The sequence below is a fragment of the Limulus polyphemus genome, unplaced genomic scaffold, assembly GCF_000517525.1.
Source record: "Limulus polyphemus unplaced genomic scaffold, Limulus_polyphemus-2.1.2 Scaffold983, whole genome shotgun sequence".
Taxonomy (NCBI): domain Eukaryota; kingdom Metazoa; phylum Arthropoda; class Merostomata; order Xiphosura; family Limulidae; genus Limulus; species Limulus polyphemus.
In genome coordinates this window covers 323,644-341,316 of record NW_013666593.1, presented here as the reverse complement: position 1 = coordinate 341,316, position 17,673 = coordinate 323,644, and the positions used below count along the sequence as shown (strand labels likewise).

General features: G+C 31.9%; 1 protein-coding gene across 2 annotated transcripts in view; it reads left to right on the top strand.

Moving 5' to 3' along the window:
* LOC106461548 (protein phosphatase PTC7 homolog) overlaps positions 1-17,673 on the top strand; it is a 66,182-nt gene that overhangs the window by 18,682 nt on the left and 29,827 nt on the right. For both annotated transcript variants that reach the window (XM_022388539.1, XM_013921383.2), the window contains exon 2: positions 3,231-3,410. In XM_022388539.1, coding sequence (XP_022244247.1) covers positions 3,231-3,410 — 180 coding nt within the window. The remainder of the gene's footprint in view (positions 1-3,230; positions 3,411-17,673) is intronic.

The following is a 17,673-nucleotide window of genomic DNA, read 5'->3' as shown; positions in this document are numbered from 1 at the left end:
CTGATTATCACCACTATCTTGGGTTGTCATTATCTCTAGACTGATTATCACTGCTATCTTGGGTTGTCATTATCACTAGACTGATTATCACCACTATTTTGGGTTGCCTTTATCACTAGACTGGATTATTCAGTTCCTCTGTAGACCTACTCATGTAATAGTCAGCTCCTTCCTTTTAGCTGCCTTTGTTATATGTAACTGAACCAATATTGCAGTAGAGGCATGTCACATCTCTTAATTTGACTGTTGACTATATTGGACCTTTAATAATACCTAAGTGGTTGGTCTTTAGTATGAATTCTCAATGACATAGATATGACTCAAACTTCTGAACTGCCTGTATCATTTTCAACCTTCATGCTGGATGACTGAATATGTCTTCTAGCACTTTATGTATTTCTTGCTTGGAAAAGGAATAGCAAATTTGTCATTATGAAATTTCTTAAGGAGAATGTCTCCAAAAAAAGGTCTGATGCGTCAGTGCACAAAATAAATTCCTGTTGGAAGTCATGTAGATGTAAAATAGAAGTTGAGCACTTACTCTTGAGAGTGCAAAATGCCAATTCTTGACTATTTTGAGTTACTTTTGTTTGTTAAACCGTTTTTGTTTTTTTCTGTCACAGGAGAAGTTTAGCAACAAAGTTTGGGATTGATGGATATAGAAGACTGTTTAGTTTAAGAGTTATTATTTAGTGATTTGATATTTAATGATTATTTAGTTTTCAAAATAAGTGTGTTAAACCTAGCCCTGTAGACTTCAAACAAGAAGAGAAGTTACAGCAGTTGTTGGCAAAAAAAGAAAAGAAACAGGAAGAGACACTACAACAGTGGCAACTGGAACAAGAAAGGAAACAAGAAGTACAAACAGAAAACATTAGTAAAGTTAAAAGCGAATTAGATACATTAAAGGATGATCTATTGTCTTTTACACGAGGATACATTAACCATCGACTTAATCAGCCCCAGACAATGGCAAGCCCCTTCCAGACCCCGCAGCTAAACCCTAATGCAGACATATTCAGTCCCGTTAGAAGCCATATCCCAGATATGAATGTCAGTACTAGGAGTCATCCAGTACGAAGGAAGCCACAGGAATATGATGGGAGAGCACCGTGGGAAGCATATAGAGCACAATTTGAGCTACTGGCAGAGATGAGTGGATGGACAGAGGAGCAGAAAGCAGTATATCTGGCAACGAGCTTGAAGGGACAACCACTGGAAATACTTGGACAGTTGTCAGCAGACGACAGACACAACTATAGAGCACTGGTGTCGGCTCTAGAACTCAGGTACGGAACCCAAAGTCAGTCCATTTTCTTTCTCTTCTAACAACTGCTGTAACTTCTCTTCTTGTTTATTTTCTTTCTCCTCCAACCACTGGTGTAGTCTCTCTTCTTGTTTATTTTCTTTCTCCTCCAACCACTGCTGTAGTTTCTCTTGTTTATTTTGCTGTTCTAGCTGCCATTGTTGTAGGTTTTCTTGCCACTTCTGTAATCTTTCTTCTTGTTTCTTTTCTCGTTCTTCTTGTTTCTTTTCTTTTTCCTCCAACAACTGCTGTAATTTATCTTCTTGTTTATTTTGTTGTTCAAGCTGCCAATGTTGCATGTTTTCTTGCAACTGCTGTTGTCTCTCTTCTTGTTTCTTTTCTTTTTCCTCAAACAACTGCTTTAATCTCTCTTCTTGTTTCTTTTCTTGTTTATTCTCTCGTTCTTCTTGTTTCTTTTCTTTTTCCTCTAACAACTGTTGTAATCTCTCTTCTTGTTTATTTTGTTGTTCGAGCTGCCACTGTTGCAGGTTTTCTTGCAACTGCTGTTGTCTCTCTTCTTGTTTCTTTTCTCTTTTATTTTCTCGTTCTTCTTGTTTCTTTTGCTGCTCTTGTATTGCTGCCATCAAGTCTGCTAAGCTGTAGTTTGATTTGCCGCTTCTCATTTCCATTTATTTTTAATTTTTCCTGTTCCACTTCCTACACCAATTTGTTACGTCTCCGTTCGTTAATTGATTTTCCGTAACTTCGTTCCTACGAAACTTTAGCGACACAAGTCCTTACTTAATAAAAACTGGTTTATTCTTTCTGAATACAACTTTACGATACACTTAATTTGAACAGTAGTGCTAAAACAAACGCTATATCTCACGTGGGCGACAATATTTTGTCTGCATACGTTCAATTACTCATTACACTGCTGTGACCGTCTTATATATACAAGACTAACACATATCTAGTAAATGCTAGGGCATTCTTGAAGGAACAGGATATTTCTAGAAAATGGGTGGCGTGATACTAGTCACGTGACCTTGCTGACGCAACACCACCTTTCCTCCCCACTGAAAACTGGTGTTTCCATTTTCTGCCATAACTCAAAGTGTGTTGCACTCTTATTGGTTTAGGGTTGTTGCATGTGAATTAGTCAGTTGTAAGGTGCGTGGAACTTGAGGCTTGTGGCATGCAAAATATTTTTTGCAAATAGAGGTCAGCACTGAATAAGAATAGCTGTGACAGGAGGTAAGTACTATCAGAAATATATTTCCAGTGTAAGAAAATTATAGCTTCTGTATATAAAGTTTTTTTTTACAGTTCTTTTGCTTTTTACTGGAATCTGTGAACATGTTGTAGCAATTGTTGAAAAGTGCTTTGTTAACAATTTCTAAGAGTTTAAACCTTAAACTCAGTTGGTAGAGCACTTGCCTATAGTGTATGAAGTTCCAGGCTCAAATATTACTCGAAGAAGATGAAATAATGTTGAATTACCACAAATGTAGTGTTTCTATATATAAATGTTTTCTGACAATTCTTTTCCTTTGTACTGGAATTTGTGAATTGCAAGAAAATACTGAATACTTTTTACCCTAAAGTATAGGGTAAAATGTATAATCTGAACAACTTTTCAGCTATGTATGTGTAAGGATTTAGAATAATTCAGAATTATTGGTATTCTTGAGGCTAATGTTGGCTTTTTAAAATGAAATCACTAAAAAAGAAAAACACATACCAGAACTTGACTGCTAGTTACTAAAGTATTCTATTGCAGGTATTGTTACAGTGTGTGATTAGTGAAAGCATAGCAGTGCAAGGTGAATGCTGTTGTTATATCATAGAAACCCCATTGATTCATCATTTGAAAGCTAGTTCAAACAAAACATAGAGCTTAGTTACAGGTAAATAATTAGAAAAAATTGCTTCATCTTTGTTTAGCTTAATTTCATAAAAGAAGGAAATAATTATTCTGTAGGTGTTGCTGATGGAGTAGGAGGATGGAGGACCTATGGAATTGATCCTTCATTGTTTTCATATTCTTTGATGGAAATTTGTGAAAGATTGGTCAGCACAGGACATTTTAATCCACAGTGTCCAGCAGGAATTATTGCAACTAGCTACTATGAACTTTTGGAAAGCAAACAACAAATTTTAGGTATGTATATGACAAAAATATATATTTTTTTCTTATTCTTATGATTGGGACCTAAATCTAAAGTAACGAATTCTATAAACTTCACATAAGGTGCTAAATCAGACCTGTGACAAATGTCTTTTTTTCTCCTATCTTATTTTATGATACAGTTTTTATTATGTTTGTAACTACACTTTTTGTAACTTGAAAGAAGCAACTTTAGTTTAATATAGATATGCTACTCTTTGCTTATAAATACAGGAATTAATACTTTTTTACAGTATGTCATTCTAAGACCTCCACCTTCGTCTTTCATGAAATAATTTGTGTGATATACTTTCTTTTCCTTCGTGATTACCTATTTCTGACAGTTCTGAAACCACACTCCACCAGGATGAAATGCCTACTTATATGCTCATCATTAGTAAGACATATCCTCAGGTGGTTCTTGTTGTAGATTCATTCTTACTTTTACAGTACTACATGTATCAATGTTTCAGATTTGTTCCTCTTTGTTTGTAACATCTGCTTACTCAAATTTTTATCTTTACTTGTATGTAATTAATCTCTATCATGTTACTGCTGTGAACTTTTAGTTTGCTTTGTAGTTCTAAGTTATATTTTATTAGTATCCTTGTTTTCACCTATATAGACTTCAAGCCTGTTTCTTATTATTTAAATCAAAACTGATTTTCACTTTTTTCATCTTGATTTTTCATGATTATAAGTAGCTTTATCATCATCAGACCTCTTGTTTGTGATGATACCTGCTTTTCAGGCAGCAGTCACATGTTTTTACATTGTTCTTAGTAATTTGTATTGCCTTGGATGACATTGAAGCATTTGAAGTATCCACCATTAAAAATTATTGGTTATATCACTAACTATGTTGGCTACTGATTATGGCAGGACAGTCATGAGACATTGCAAGGTGATGAACTTGATATTAAATTAGTTGTTTACAGAAATAACACCATTCTGGCTACAGTGATAAGCCACATACACATGGAAGCAATACAAAAATTATCATAAACTCAAATTCATGCACACAACTATGAGATAAAAGATAACTGTGAAGAAGATGACAAAAATAGGGGCTGTCCTAATGGTAATCCAAAGAAAACTAACCTTTGTGTTCTTCATATGACCAATGTATAACACTAACTAAACCTAATAGCCAAAATTCTGAAATAAATACAGTCATTAAATCTATTTCCATAATACTTAACAATATTGTAGATGTCTTGTTTGAAAAAATAAAAACAGTCTCCAAATAACCAGAATAATTATTTTTGGATTATTAAAAATTACATTCCACATTTGGAATGTTTAAATAATGTAAATTCTTCGAAAACTGCCAGTTCTATTTTTACATATGACTTTACTACATTGTATTCTGAAATAGACCTAAAGGATTTAGTCAGGGTTTTCAATTGTTTGTTTGATAACTTTATAAATAATGAAATAACTATACCCAAATTTAAATTTGCTAAAATTCAGTGTAAAAATATATTCCATTTCTGTATTTATAACAGTTGTATTGTTTTTAAAGAACACGTATGTAAGCAAACGGTGGATATTCCAATGGGAACAAACTTCTCTTCAAATATGACCAACCCGTATCTTTTATTTTTAAACTCATTTATGAAGCAGACTTTAAATCCTAATTTATACATTTACACTTTCTATTACACAGATGATTTAATATCTATAAATAATATGAATTTTACACTAAACTTAATATATCCAACAGAACTTGCAACAGAAGAAAGTAATAATAATAATAATAATGAGGTCCATGTTAATTATTTAGATTTGGACATTACTTTTATAGAAGGTACAGTGCATTTGACTATTTCATAAAAGAAGATAATTTAATTTTCCCATTTTTGATCTACCCACACCTAATAGTCTTATTGTATTAGTATATATTAACTAAAATAGTTCTTAATGGTCTGTAATAACTATAATTTTTATATGGACAATGTTTTGTTATTAAAAAATAAACTGAAAGATAATGGCTATAAAGAAAGGCAATTAAAGAAATACTTTATTTTTTGATAAATACAAAAATACTTTAGAAACTAAACTATTGATTAAAGAAAATATCTTGTAAATAAAATATAGAGGGGGTTAGTTATTTTAGGTTATAAGTAGCTAATAATAATAATTCTAGTAATTTTATTCAGTATAACTGGTATCGAAAGACTAACTTCAGATAGCTGGGCTTGTCTCGGTGTTCCCGTGTTATTCTTGAATAAATCTTCAGGAGAAAGGGAGGAGGTTGGAAGTTAGAACTATACAAGAACTTTTAAGGTAGGGTGTATAGTTCTATTTAATATATTTTGGTAAGGGTGGAGGTTGGGAGTTTAATTAGTAGAAATATTATAGTGGCTTCATTTCAGTTCATTTCTGCTTTAAGAATTTTAAGGGTAACTGTCTTCCCACAACTAGCTATAGACAGTAAAAGGCAGTAGAAGCTGAGATGTTGTGGGTGTAAGCACTCAGCTTTGTACCTCTATTTGATTGATTTCTTTATGATCTTCTATGATGGCTGACTAGATTAACATTGGTGTTTGGATTTTGTCTGATAGATGGGATATCCCCAACGCATGTGGGTATTGTTACCACAGACGTTATCCGATATGACAATAAGTTGATAACCTGGACCAATAAAAGTAATGCGATTATTTAATTCATTATTGTTTATAGTGCCGATGTAATTGCCTATTAACAATTAATGTAATTAATAGTTTGTGAGCTATACTGCTAACAGCAATTTATTTCATAAGCCAATTAGCATGTAAAACAAACTATCTGAACTGGAACATAGCTTGTCTTTTCCGATTATTAATCTTGTATGTTATTATCTTTAGAATACAGCAAGAACAAAATCATAAAACTTTATCCTATTAATCCTCTACATAATCTTCCAACTTTAATGAGATCATCTCTTAGCTCAACTTTTTTTTTAAAGAGAAAATAAATCAAGATGTCATAACTTTTCCCCGTAACCCCCACATCTCATTAAAGGAAAAAAAAAAAATATCAGTATGTGCTACCATCTTAATTTTTCAACCACTGCATTATTGTAGCATAGTATTAACTTTCTTATTATATTTAACATGGAATTATTATTTTTCTTAAAAGTAATTTTGAATTACTCTAGAGTGTATATGATACAACTTTTCTGAAGGTCATTATTTGTGCAGATGCAAAAAACTTTTAATTGAAAATGAAAATTTTCAAAACGTTTTATGGACATTTCCTACATGCCAAAGGAATTGTTAATGTCTACTAAATACCACCACATGATTGCCATTGTTTGTATTTCAAATATGGAGTAATCCCTCACTGATATTCTTCGAATCAAACTGATGATTAAGTAATGAAAATGTGTTTGCTCTCATGATGAGTGATGATGATTTTATTAAAAACATGTTACGATTACAACTAAAAATAATTAGAAATATTTTGTTTACAAGCAGTATTTTTTGCAGCTGAGCAAAAGTGAAAAAAATTAACTATATGAATTCCAATACAGTATCTTACCTCATCTCACTTAATAGCTTTTCTTGATTTACACTGCCCTCTCTATGTGCCCACATTTTCACTCACCACCAACCTTGATATTCCCACCTACCCTAATGCATTTTCATGTGAGGCAGCTGTGTGATTGTATGCAAATAAGCATGTGACAACCACCAATAAGAGTGTGAAACAACCCCTAGCAGAGCTGACTCCCTTTATGCAGCTTAGCTCAATTTCACTTCCTGCTTGGAACTTGTGTTAAGATGAATTTTTTGCTCGAGCTTTACTTCATGGAATTTTCAATTAGTTACTTGTTTTTTTATGAAAACTTAATTTCTTTTCTTTATGTTTACTACACTTTAGTTCTGCAGTTTTAATTTGTACACGTTAACAATACATGTCTTTTATTTTCATATATGTTTCTTTGGAGGTCCCTGTGTGTATTTTTCTACCATAGTTACTATAAATTCTAAGTTTCATGTTACAACTATTATCACTACTGTTCCTACTGCAGTTAACCTTACTTTGTCTACAGTGTCTATGGGTCTACAATTATTGTAACAACCTTGATTCAAGGAGAGTTAGCTACTTTCATGTAGGCTTCTGATTCACATGAGGATTATCCTGTCATGCCTGAACATAAGGACTATGATTATGACAGCCTGTTTCCATCCCATCTTATGCCACACAGTCACATTTAGCTCTAGTGGATGTGCTTAGGCCTTCTTCTCCTTTCCTTGACTTGATCAACCAGATTTGTTACATATTGTCTTTGTTTCCCATTTCCTTTGACTCCTCCTTGTCTTTTGTAAGTGAGATTCCTTCGGACCACTATCTTGTTCTCTCCTCCATCACCAGATATTGGGGTTCATTTCCAATAGGTTTGAAGACCAATTACATTCTGGAGTCAGTATGCCTCAACCCCCATGTAGCATGAAAGCCCATGATTTGGCTTACCATAGGTCTGCATTTCCTTTTTTGTACTCCTAGCAGTTGGATTTTCTTCTGCCCCTGTGGAGTTTGAATCCCAATACTTTGGTCACATTTTCCCAATCTTAATTTTCCTTCTCAGCCAAGTTTCTATTCCCATTTGTTCATCATCCTCATGAAGACCAGGGAATGCTGTCCCATCATATATCTTTCTTCCTTTAACCACTTCCTAGATCTTCCTTGATTCACCTTGGATTCATACCCATCTCTTCAATGGGCTTTAACTCTTGATCTTTGGATGATGAAGGTAGATGTCATGGATGCTTACCTCCACATTCCCATCTTCCCAGCATTTTCTTCATTTTGTCTATTGGGGTTGCATCTATCAGTTCTATGCTGTTCTGTTCAAGCTGGCTTTGGTTCCCTACATTTTTTTTATGGGTGGTTAAGACCATTCCCAATCTTTTCCATTCTGAGGGTATTTGTTTCTACCATTGCATTGATGACTGGCTGCTTCTAGTTCCTTCGCATACCATCTCTTACCTTAACAGTCAGTTTCTTCTTTGAGAAGCTGCACGGATAGGTTGGCTAGTGAAGGTGAAGAAGTCCTTCCTTATGCTATTTATTCGTGTATATGTATCACACTCAGAATACTTAGATCTCTGTAGCTTCTTTCTTAACTCTTGAACATCAAAAATACTGAAGCAATTATAAAATTCCCTCATAAATGTCCAATTGCTTCAAAATGAAAGTTGGTTTAGTCTTTGTAGAAAATGAAAACAAGTTCTTTTCTGAACAGATTTTACACACCAAACGAAAAGATTTGTTACTGTATTCCAACCACACAAACTTTGATAACCATGACTTTAGGTAGCTTATTTTTTTTATCCTGCACTTTTAAAATGAAGTCTTTTTCTTGTGTTTCTTCTGTTTGCAAGGTGGGTGTGGAAGTTTGACTTTTTCACTTGAAGTAGCTTTTTACCATTCTTTTTCTTTTCCTTTCTTTTTTTTTAAGCACTTGTTCATTTTTATTAGTTGAAAAATTTACATTGAATTAACAGACAGATTAATAATCAAACAATGGATCTATAGCACACAATTTAGTTTCAGAGTCTGAGTGTGCATTTCACGATCATTTACACAGTTGTATTTACGATTTAGTTAAACAACTTTACTATCAGTGTATGTCAAACTTGGCATCAAACATAGTTTGTAATTCAAATTATATATGAATTTTAGTTTTTAATTTGAAAGGAAATATTCAAAAAAATTATGTAATATTCATTATAGTGTGTCTCATGCATGCCTGCACTCTGAATTGTCCATTGTCATATGTTCCTTTCACCCTTACAATGAACTTCTGAGTATAAAATAACATACAGTTGTAGTATAGATCAGTGCCTTCAGATAGCCCAAAATGCTCGTCACTAAAGAGGTTTTTTTTTGCAATAGGCTGGGTCTTCTACCATGCTAAAGTGGTCCACAGGTGAAAATGTTTGAGACCCACTGGCATTGACTTTGTTAGGCATGATGTAATTTTTATAACCTCCACTCTTATTAATCTATTGAAACATACACCAGAAAGTCCAACCCACTTGACACACTCTTTATCACAATTGCTTTTTTCACCAAATGTCAAGAATTCTATCTAACATTTGCTCCTTAATTGTTTAACCAATAAAAGAAAAAAAGAATTAAAGTTATTTAATTTTTGAAAAGGGGTAGATTTGCTCTTACATTATATGAGCTATTTGTGCACCAAATTCTTTCTGAGAATATATCGGTCACAGAAAGAAATTGTTTTAAAAAGGCAGTACTTAGCAGCATCTGTCTGTTTTAATGTGATATTTCTATGGAATTTTTGTACACACTTTATTTTCAATAATATATCTTTAAAGATTAGAATCCTTAATCCAGTGTTGTTTGAAGTGTTAACCCGATGACTACCGGTTACTAACTTTCTGAGTAGCCAACACAAATCCTGCTATATTTCGTTCCAACAATAAAACTACTAGATGAAATTATTTTGAACTTTTATAAATGCACATAGTTTAAGAAAGATAAAGCCTGTTACTTTTGATAAATTTAGTTTTTTTGCATTATGATCTTTAATATCTTGGAAAATTACAGTAGGAAATGGTATTTATAAAAAATAATTACGATATTTATATTTCTTTCAGATTTAACTTCTTACTTTTTATGTTTTAGTACATTATTTTAAGATCTGTAAAAACATTTTATCATCCATAAAATACAGATTTTGTCAATTTTAAATTTTTTATAATCATGTACTCTCCTTATGGTTTCAAGTAATATACAAGACCTGAAAATAATATTTCTAAATAAACCTAAACAATAAATGAGTATTTTTTGTTTATTTTAACTCTGATTTCATGTTTATATATGTACATAAAAAAACATTTTAATTTTGTTTCATAAATGTATTTTTATTTTAAGTTTGTTTCATTGTAGCTGTACTTTTGTTTATTTTGCTGAAAAAATTGTGAGGTTAGCAGTGTGAACTTTGTACATTTGTTGTAAACTATCATGCCTATTGGGGTTCACTCTTGTTCAGTCCAGCACAGGCCTATTTGAACATTACTGTAGACATGATAGTAAGAAAGCTTTTTGGTACTTGAATATAATTTCTTTGAACTTTCAAACAAGTTTATTTCAACATGATCCAACAATTTCAAAGATTATATATTTATTGCTAGTAATGTGATTGATATGAAAACAAAATAGTTAAAAAACCTTTTAAATTTTCTAATTAAAATTATATTTAGAAAAAAAAATCATAAAGGCTTAGCCAAAATTCATATTTTAGTGTTCATAAACAGGATACCTCTGTACATTTTTTTTTTCCAAGTTCCTACTTATACAGTCAAAGCACTTATATTTTTGCTATTTTGGACACCGACAATACAGAAATTATTTTCATGTGAGTATATACTTGAAAACAATAAAATCAATTTTGTAACAAGTATATGTCTGTCATTTTATTTGTTATATTAATTACCTTAAAGATTGCTTTCTTCAGGTTTACTGAAGTCAACACAGCTACTTATACAGCATTGTTTTGTACTACTAGCCCAGATAAAGCCACAATAGCAAAACATTGGTAGAAGTAAAAATACTTTTATTATTATTATTATTATCTGAGAGTAAAGGTAATCTTTTTTTTTCTTCTAACTTTATTGCCAAAATATCTAAGAACTGCAGGTGTACTAACCAATACTAACTTTAATGAAAACAAATCTCTTAAAGTCTACAGCAAACATGCAATGTTAGTGTCTGAAAAAGCTAAGTGTGAAACTTACCATGGTAATGTTTAACTGACATTCATATTTGATGATGAGGAACCCACTTTTAAAATATAAAGTTTTGAGATGGCTTGAATGGGTAATGAAAGAAACTTTATTACAAGTAACAAATATATAATGGGTTTTTGCACCTTTCATCAAAGACATTCTTTGTTTTGTTTTGCTGTACAGCGTTGCTGGACACTCACCATTGTTCTAAATGTTGTACATATTTTACTTTTAATAAAGTTTTTATCATTACCCATTTAAGTCATTTCCAAACTTTATTGAGGTTCATACTGTTGTATTTGTTTAGAAATGATCAATTTTTGGCTGAGGCCAAACTGCATTACTGTAGACTGAAAAAAAACTTTTTATGGTAATTAATAGACCAATCACATAAAAATACTGACACCTAATATTTTTTGGATACTATTGGTTGTTTTTTTTATTAATTTCTAAAAAAAAAAGAAAATAGAGGTGGCTTGTCTCCTCTAGATCTTTGCCTACTTATACATTATTAAATAAAACTTATCACTTTTTGCAAATTAATAGGTAGAAAGATTAGAGGGTTGAACACCCTTGGGACCCTCACCTAAATCTGCCTTACTTGCATATTAAATAATAATGTTCTTAATTTTTTAAAATGTTTGGGGTTCACCCCCTTGGACTTTTTCAGTAGATCTGCACTTGCTTATACAACATTAAAAAATACAGTTATTAATTTCTGGAATAAAGATTGATGGGGAACTGGACCCCTGACCTTTTTCACAGATCTGCACTTGCTTATACAGCATTAAATAACACACTTATGCAATTATAAGTTAGCAACAATGCAAAAATATGATGCACTATAACACGAGTGCTTTCAAAAGGTGGACCTTTCTTCTTCAAGGGCAAACTACGTTAGAAACATAACATGTATTTTGTTTTATTAATAGCAATCATATGAAATAGCAGCATTATCAAGAAAGTTGTGTGTAATTGTTTCTTAAGATCCATAACATAGGTAAATTAATATGTATGTTGTTGCCCAATGAAGGCTCTGGTAAGGGGGCCTGATAGCTTGTAAGTAAAAGTATTTTAAAGTGGAGAAAAATGTGTGTAAAATTCAATATAAAAGTTATTTATTTTTAAAGAATAGGAAGGTATGCAAAACATATCTACCAACATTTGAAGTTTAATAAATCAAAAAATGTTTGTTCCACAACTGTAATTCACTAAAGTGAACAACTTTCAATACATTATCATGAAGAATAATAATTCAGATTGTTACCTTTCTAAAGAACAAACAGCTAATGCCAAAAAGTTTGTGCACATGTCATTCCTTTGAATGACTCCTCAAACTTACATGTCATAATGTGAATTGTGTAAGTCTGGGATTCAATCAGCATTAGACTATATCCATTCCACAAATAAGAGGGCAACAGAGCACTGCACTTGTGCACAATGTCATGTTGGACAGTTTTTCAGGTCAGTGCTGCTAATATTAGAAATCAGTTAAATATTAATAGCCCTTTAATGGAGTTATCTTCCTTCTATTTTCTTGTGTCTGTGACCCTTAGATTGTTTATTTTTGGGGTGAGTGGGGTGTGTGTGTGATAGTCTTCCATATGATCTACTTTGATCCATGATCAGATTTTTGCCTTGCCTACTATGGTTCATTTCAATTTGAAACCTTCTTTTTCAGGGTGATTTATAAAAATAACATTGAGTTTTGTCTGTCCTGAAAATGCATGAGCAACTTACTATCTAAACACGTGCACTGCATGTGCACTTCAGTTCAGTGGATGTATATATATATATATATACCTTAGTAGGTATTTTGTACAACAGTATATTAAAAGCTTATCAAATTTTTCAAAAGGTATAATGTTAGGTCATAGAGTAACATTTAAGTTTAATTATTGATAGCATTAAGTACCATAAATCTTAGCCCTATTTAATGAGAGGTAGATGCCAGTTACTTCTATTCATTCCTTTGGAAGTGGCCAAACGTAGATATAAGCAAGTTGGGTCTTATTGAGCTACTTGATGTCTCTCTTGTGTTTTGGACAAATCTTCCACATAAACTGCTGAGGGAGTTATCTTGAGTCAGTGATCCTTCTGTGGGACTCTGGTTTTGACAAATTATTTAATCTGGTCTTAATATCTCTCTTCTTCCTTCAAATCCAGTCATTTGCACATTCTGGATCTGAGGTCTGAAGTCTTTTCAGGAAGCAGAAGTCAAAATTGTTATCACTCTTCTCCTTGCTTTTACTTTCACTTCTTTTGGTTTCAAAGATTCTGGAGATTTGCAACCTTTTATTGACTTATCTGAACTCATCCTTTCCTGGAGACACCTTTTTTTCAAATGGAAGCATGTGGTTATTACAGAAATGTCATTGTCACTGCCTTTGGATAATAATGGTGGATATTTAGGATCCTTACATTATACACCTATTCATCTATCATTTTCTTTGACCATTAATAGATAGATAAAGATAGATAAGCCCTTCCTTTTGCTCCCATATGTTTTCTGTCAAGTAGTCTAGTTTTGCTTGTTCTCTCCATTTATTCAACATCAACTTGAATAATTGTTGTATTTTGACCATTTAAGATAATTTAGTTGCTTATATTCATTTGACCACCAACTTTGTTGATTCTTTTGGGTGTATCACCCATAACTATGCATTTAATACCAACTCAGTGTTTTGTACATCTGGGGTTTTAGACCATCATAGTTTTCTGATTAAATACAATATCTCCTATGGCATTGAAAATCTTGGAGTCTCATGCACCTTTCACCAAAGACATCTTTTCTGTTTTGGAGATGATGAATTCACTTCATGCTTATGGTGTGTACTCACATGCAACATCTCAAATGGAACCTTGCTTTTTTTTTTTAGTGGTGTCTGTTTTTTTCCTCACTCTCATGTTTCTCTAACTTTGGTTAAACTGAAAGCTTACTTCAATGGATCTAGGTTATTCTTCATCCTGTAGATCTGTAGGCACTAAATTGAGGCATCAGCATCATTCTTGGGTTGGACTCCTTTGAAAGTAAGAACCCATATCAAAATGTTAGAACTCTGAGCTTTTTAGTACGTGTCTTGATTTACATTCCTTCATTGGAACCATTCTTAGTTCACACAGATAACTACTGTGGTAGCTTATAAAGTATTAAAACCCATTCAGGACCATTTACTTATATTGTAAGTAAATTATGTAATTCTCATCAAATTTTGTTCAAAAATAAAACTAGTGTATGAAATTGTTTTTTGGAAGGTTCTTAATTTTAGAAAATTAAAATATTTAACTTTGAATTTTTTTACTTCTTCTACTAAAAATTCCTCACTCTGAATAATTCACATACAAGGTGATTTTCATGTTAAGTATTAAAATACTTGTTGTTTTACTTTAGTTGTTTTACCTCTAGAACCTCTTAAATGGATATTAATTTTTTTTTTAGGGTAAATGTTTATTTTATTTTTCATTTTCTCTACCATATCTCTGAACTGTATCTTTTATCATCAACATCCAGTGCAATTAAATGTTAAAATTAAGAAATGGAAATATATAAATGTTTTTTTTAACTCTTTGTTTAATCATCTTAAAATGTCTTCTTTTGGTTTTGGTTGTAATTTCATGTCTTTATATTTTCACTTGTAGTTTATTTTCAATGTTTTATTTTCTGTTCCTGTTCTTTACTGGTGATTATGTTATTGACATATGTCAATGGGTGCCCATAGGCAATATAATGGTATACTTTAGTTTCCAACAAAATATATTTAGGGAAGCCTCATGGAGCAAGATGAAGTTTGGGTTATACTAAAAAAGTTATTAAACCTTTCCAATATGAATCGGAAAATACAAATAATACATAATGAACTAAAATATAAAACTAAAACTTAAATATAATTTACCTGTGTCAAACTATAGTTGACAGCAAATATTCAACAATAATTGGAGTGGATTGACAAACTTGGAAAGAAAAAGAGGGCCATTTTTATGATAACAGGCTCAGAGGTTGTAGTTTAAAATTAGCTTCTTCTATTAGTTATACCATGCCCTTTAGAAAGTAAATTACAGCATGTTGTTACCTTTTTTACTTTAGGATGTGGGCATGGCTACTATTTGTGGGGAGAAAGATTTACAGCTTACTCTTTCAAAGTCTCCAAGTGGAATTTGAAACTTATGTCTATAAATGCAGTCTGAACCTCTACATTTATGTCTAGAAACAAAAGAGATGGCTAAGATGTAGAAGTTTTTAAATAGAACAAATGCAAGCTAAGATATTTTTAATTACAAGTGCATCACATGATAAGAAAAGTCAAGTTTTAAGTATTGTTTTAGAGGTTTCCTTTGAAATAAAGGAATTAAAACTGAGATAAGTAAAGTAAATATTAATAAAAATGTTTCACAAGGTGCACACGCGAGGAGCTCATAGTAGCTCGTGGTTAATGTAATTCGTTAGCATAATGTGAGCTGCATGATCCCCGAGTGATTTACAATTTATAATGGCACAGATAGTAGTTAGACATGGTCCAAAGGGTAATAAAACAATAAAATTTAATTATAAATAGATGTATACTGTTACAAACCTGTAGCTACTTAGTATAAACAAAAGTCATTTCATGGTGCAATATGAAGTCATTCTAGAAAGAAAAAAGGGGTAATTTAGAATTATATAGATTTCTTTTCTCGGTGGTTACAAGCTCAGTCAAATTGATCTATTCAGTTTTGATATAGGGTAAAAAAAATACCAGAAACTATAAAGGTTTACTGAAAAAACGTTTTACAGTACTTATGGTCAGAATTTTCACTTCTCACAATTTCAAGCTTATTTTCCATAGTTATTTTATTGTGAGCAGCTGGCTTAAAAACTAGAAGAAATAAAATGAATAGTACTGTCTGACCTGTTCAGTATGGACAATGAAGTTACAAACTAAATCTTCTGAGAGTTTCTTCTAATCTTTTCTTTTTTCTATGTTTATTCTACTGTTAGCAGCTGAAGTGGTAACCTGCTGAATATAAAGCAATGAATCACCATTCTTGTTTAGGTGTTATTGTATTTTGAGTACATTGACACTGTCAATATAAGATAAGCTTTCGAGAAACAATTCTATTCTTAGAACTCTCCCTGTCTTAAACACAGTGGGATAAGATTTATCAATTTGTTGACAGTGTAATGCTTACAATGAGACTTGTTTAAAGTATTGTAAAATGCTTATATTTGTAGAAAGACTGGGCTGATCCAATGAACTTGGTAGGTACTTGAATGTTGGTCAATAGGCGGATGTTTTCTACAGAGTCTATTTGAATCCCAGCTCTGAAAACACAGTGGGATAGGATTTATTAACTTGTTTAAACAGTACAGTAGTTGCAACAAGAATTGTCTAAAGTACTACATAAAAGTGAGAGAAAATATTTGATATAGCTCTGTAAAAGTTATCTGATTAACTAAATTTCCAATATTTTGTAAGGTACAGTTAGGTTTTGGTTACCATACATTACACGTGTGTGTGTGTGTAATTATTATTACTATTTATAAATAGATATTTAAATTTCAGTTATTGTTCTTAAAACATAGAACAGTAACTAAAAAAATATTTGGAAAACAATGATCTACACTACTTGTGATGTTTTTAAGTTCTTTTTTTTTGCACTCACAAGTCGTACTTGCTAACCCTCATCATAAGCCTTGTCCAAATTCATATGTTTATGTAGAAAAAAATAATTTTTGTAGACTATATATAAGCATTTTTGAATACCAAAATATTATAAATGACTATACCGATACCACATGAACCTATTGTAATTTAAGAGGCTTTCTAACTATGCTGTATTTGGGTCTCAAAAAATCTAATTTCTGTTCGGAAAATAGCATTGATCGTAATACTTCAAACTCTCAAACGATGTAAAAGATTTTCTGTCATAAGTAACTAAGAAAGACTAACAGAATTATAGAGAAAATGTAGAGCTTTCGATTGGTTATAAACTTATAGGTATAGAAAACCAGGTGTAGATAAGTCTTCTCAAATGACCAAGTGGTGGGTGGAGCCAATATGGTGGATTCAATAAATATTATGATATCTCAGCAAATAGAAAAGGTAGGAGGTTCTTATTTTATATTCTAGCTTGCCAATATCGGAAATTTGAGTTTATAATTCTTATGAAATTTTAGACATTATACCAGGGTCGTCATAAAATGTAATCTGACCAAACTCGGAAGATGACGTACCAGTGTGACACACACAAATCAATACTTAGCAATTTTTTTTTCTATTTAATTTCAAATTAAGAAATTAACTAATGTATAATACTAAATTTTGAATTAAAATCTACAATTTGATACTAAGTTTATTGACATACATGAGGAACATTGAGACACATCTCAGGCCCTGGGGCAAACATTCTCGCCGGGTCCCCTTTCTCTCTCTCTTCTTTTAACATTTTCAAGAATTAATTAAAAAGAAGATCCTAAATTAGGACAGCAACGAGCTAATAAATCATAACAGCAGCCATTTTTACCTTGCAGTATA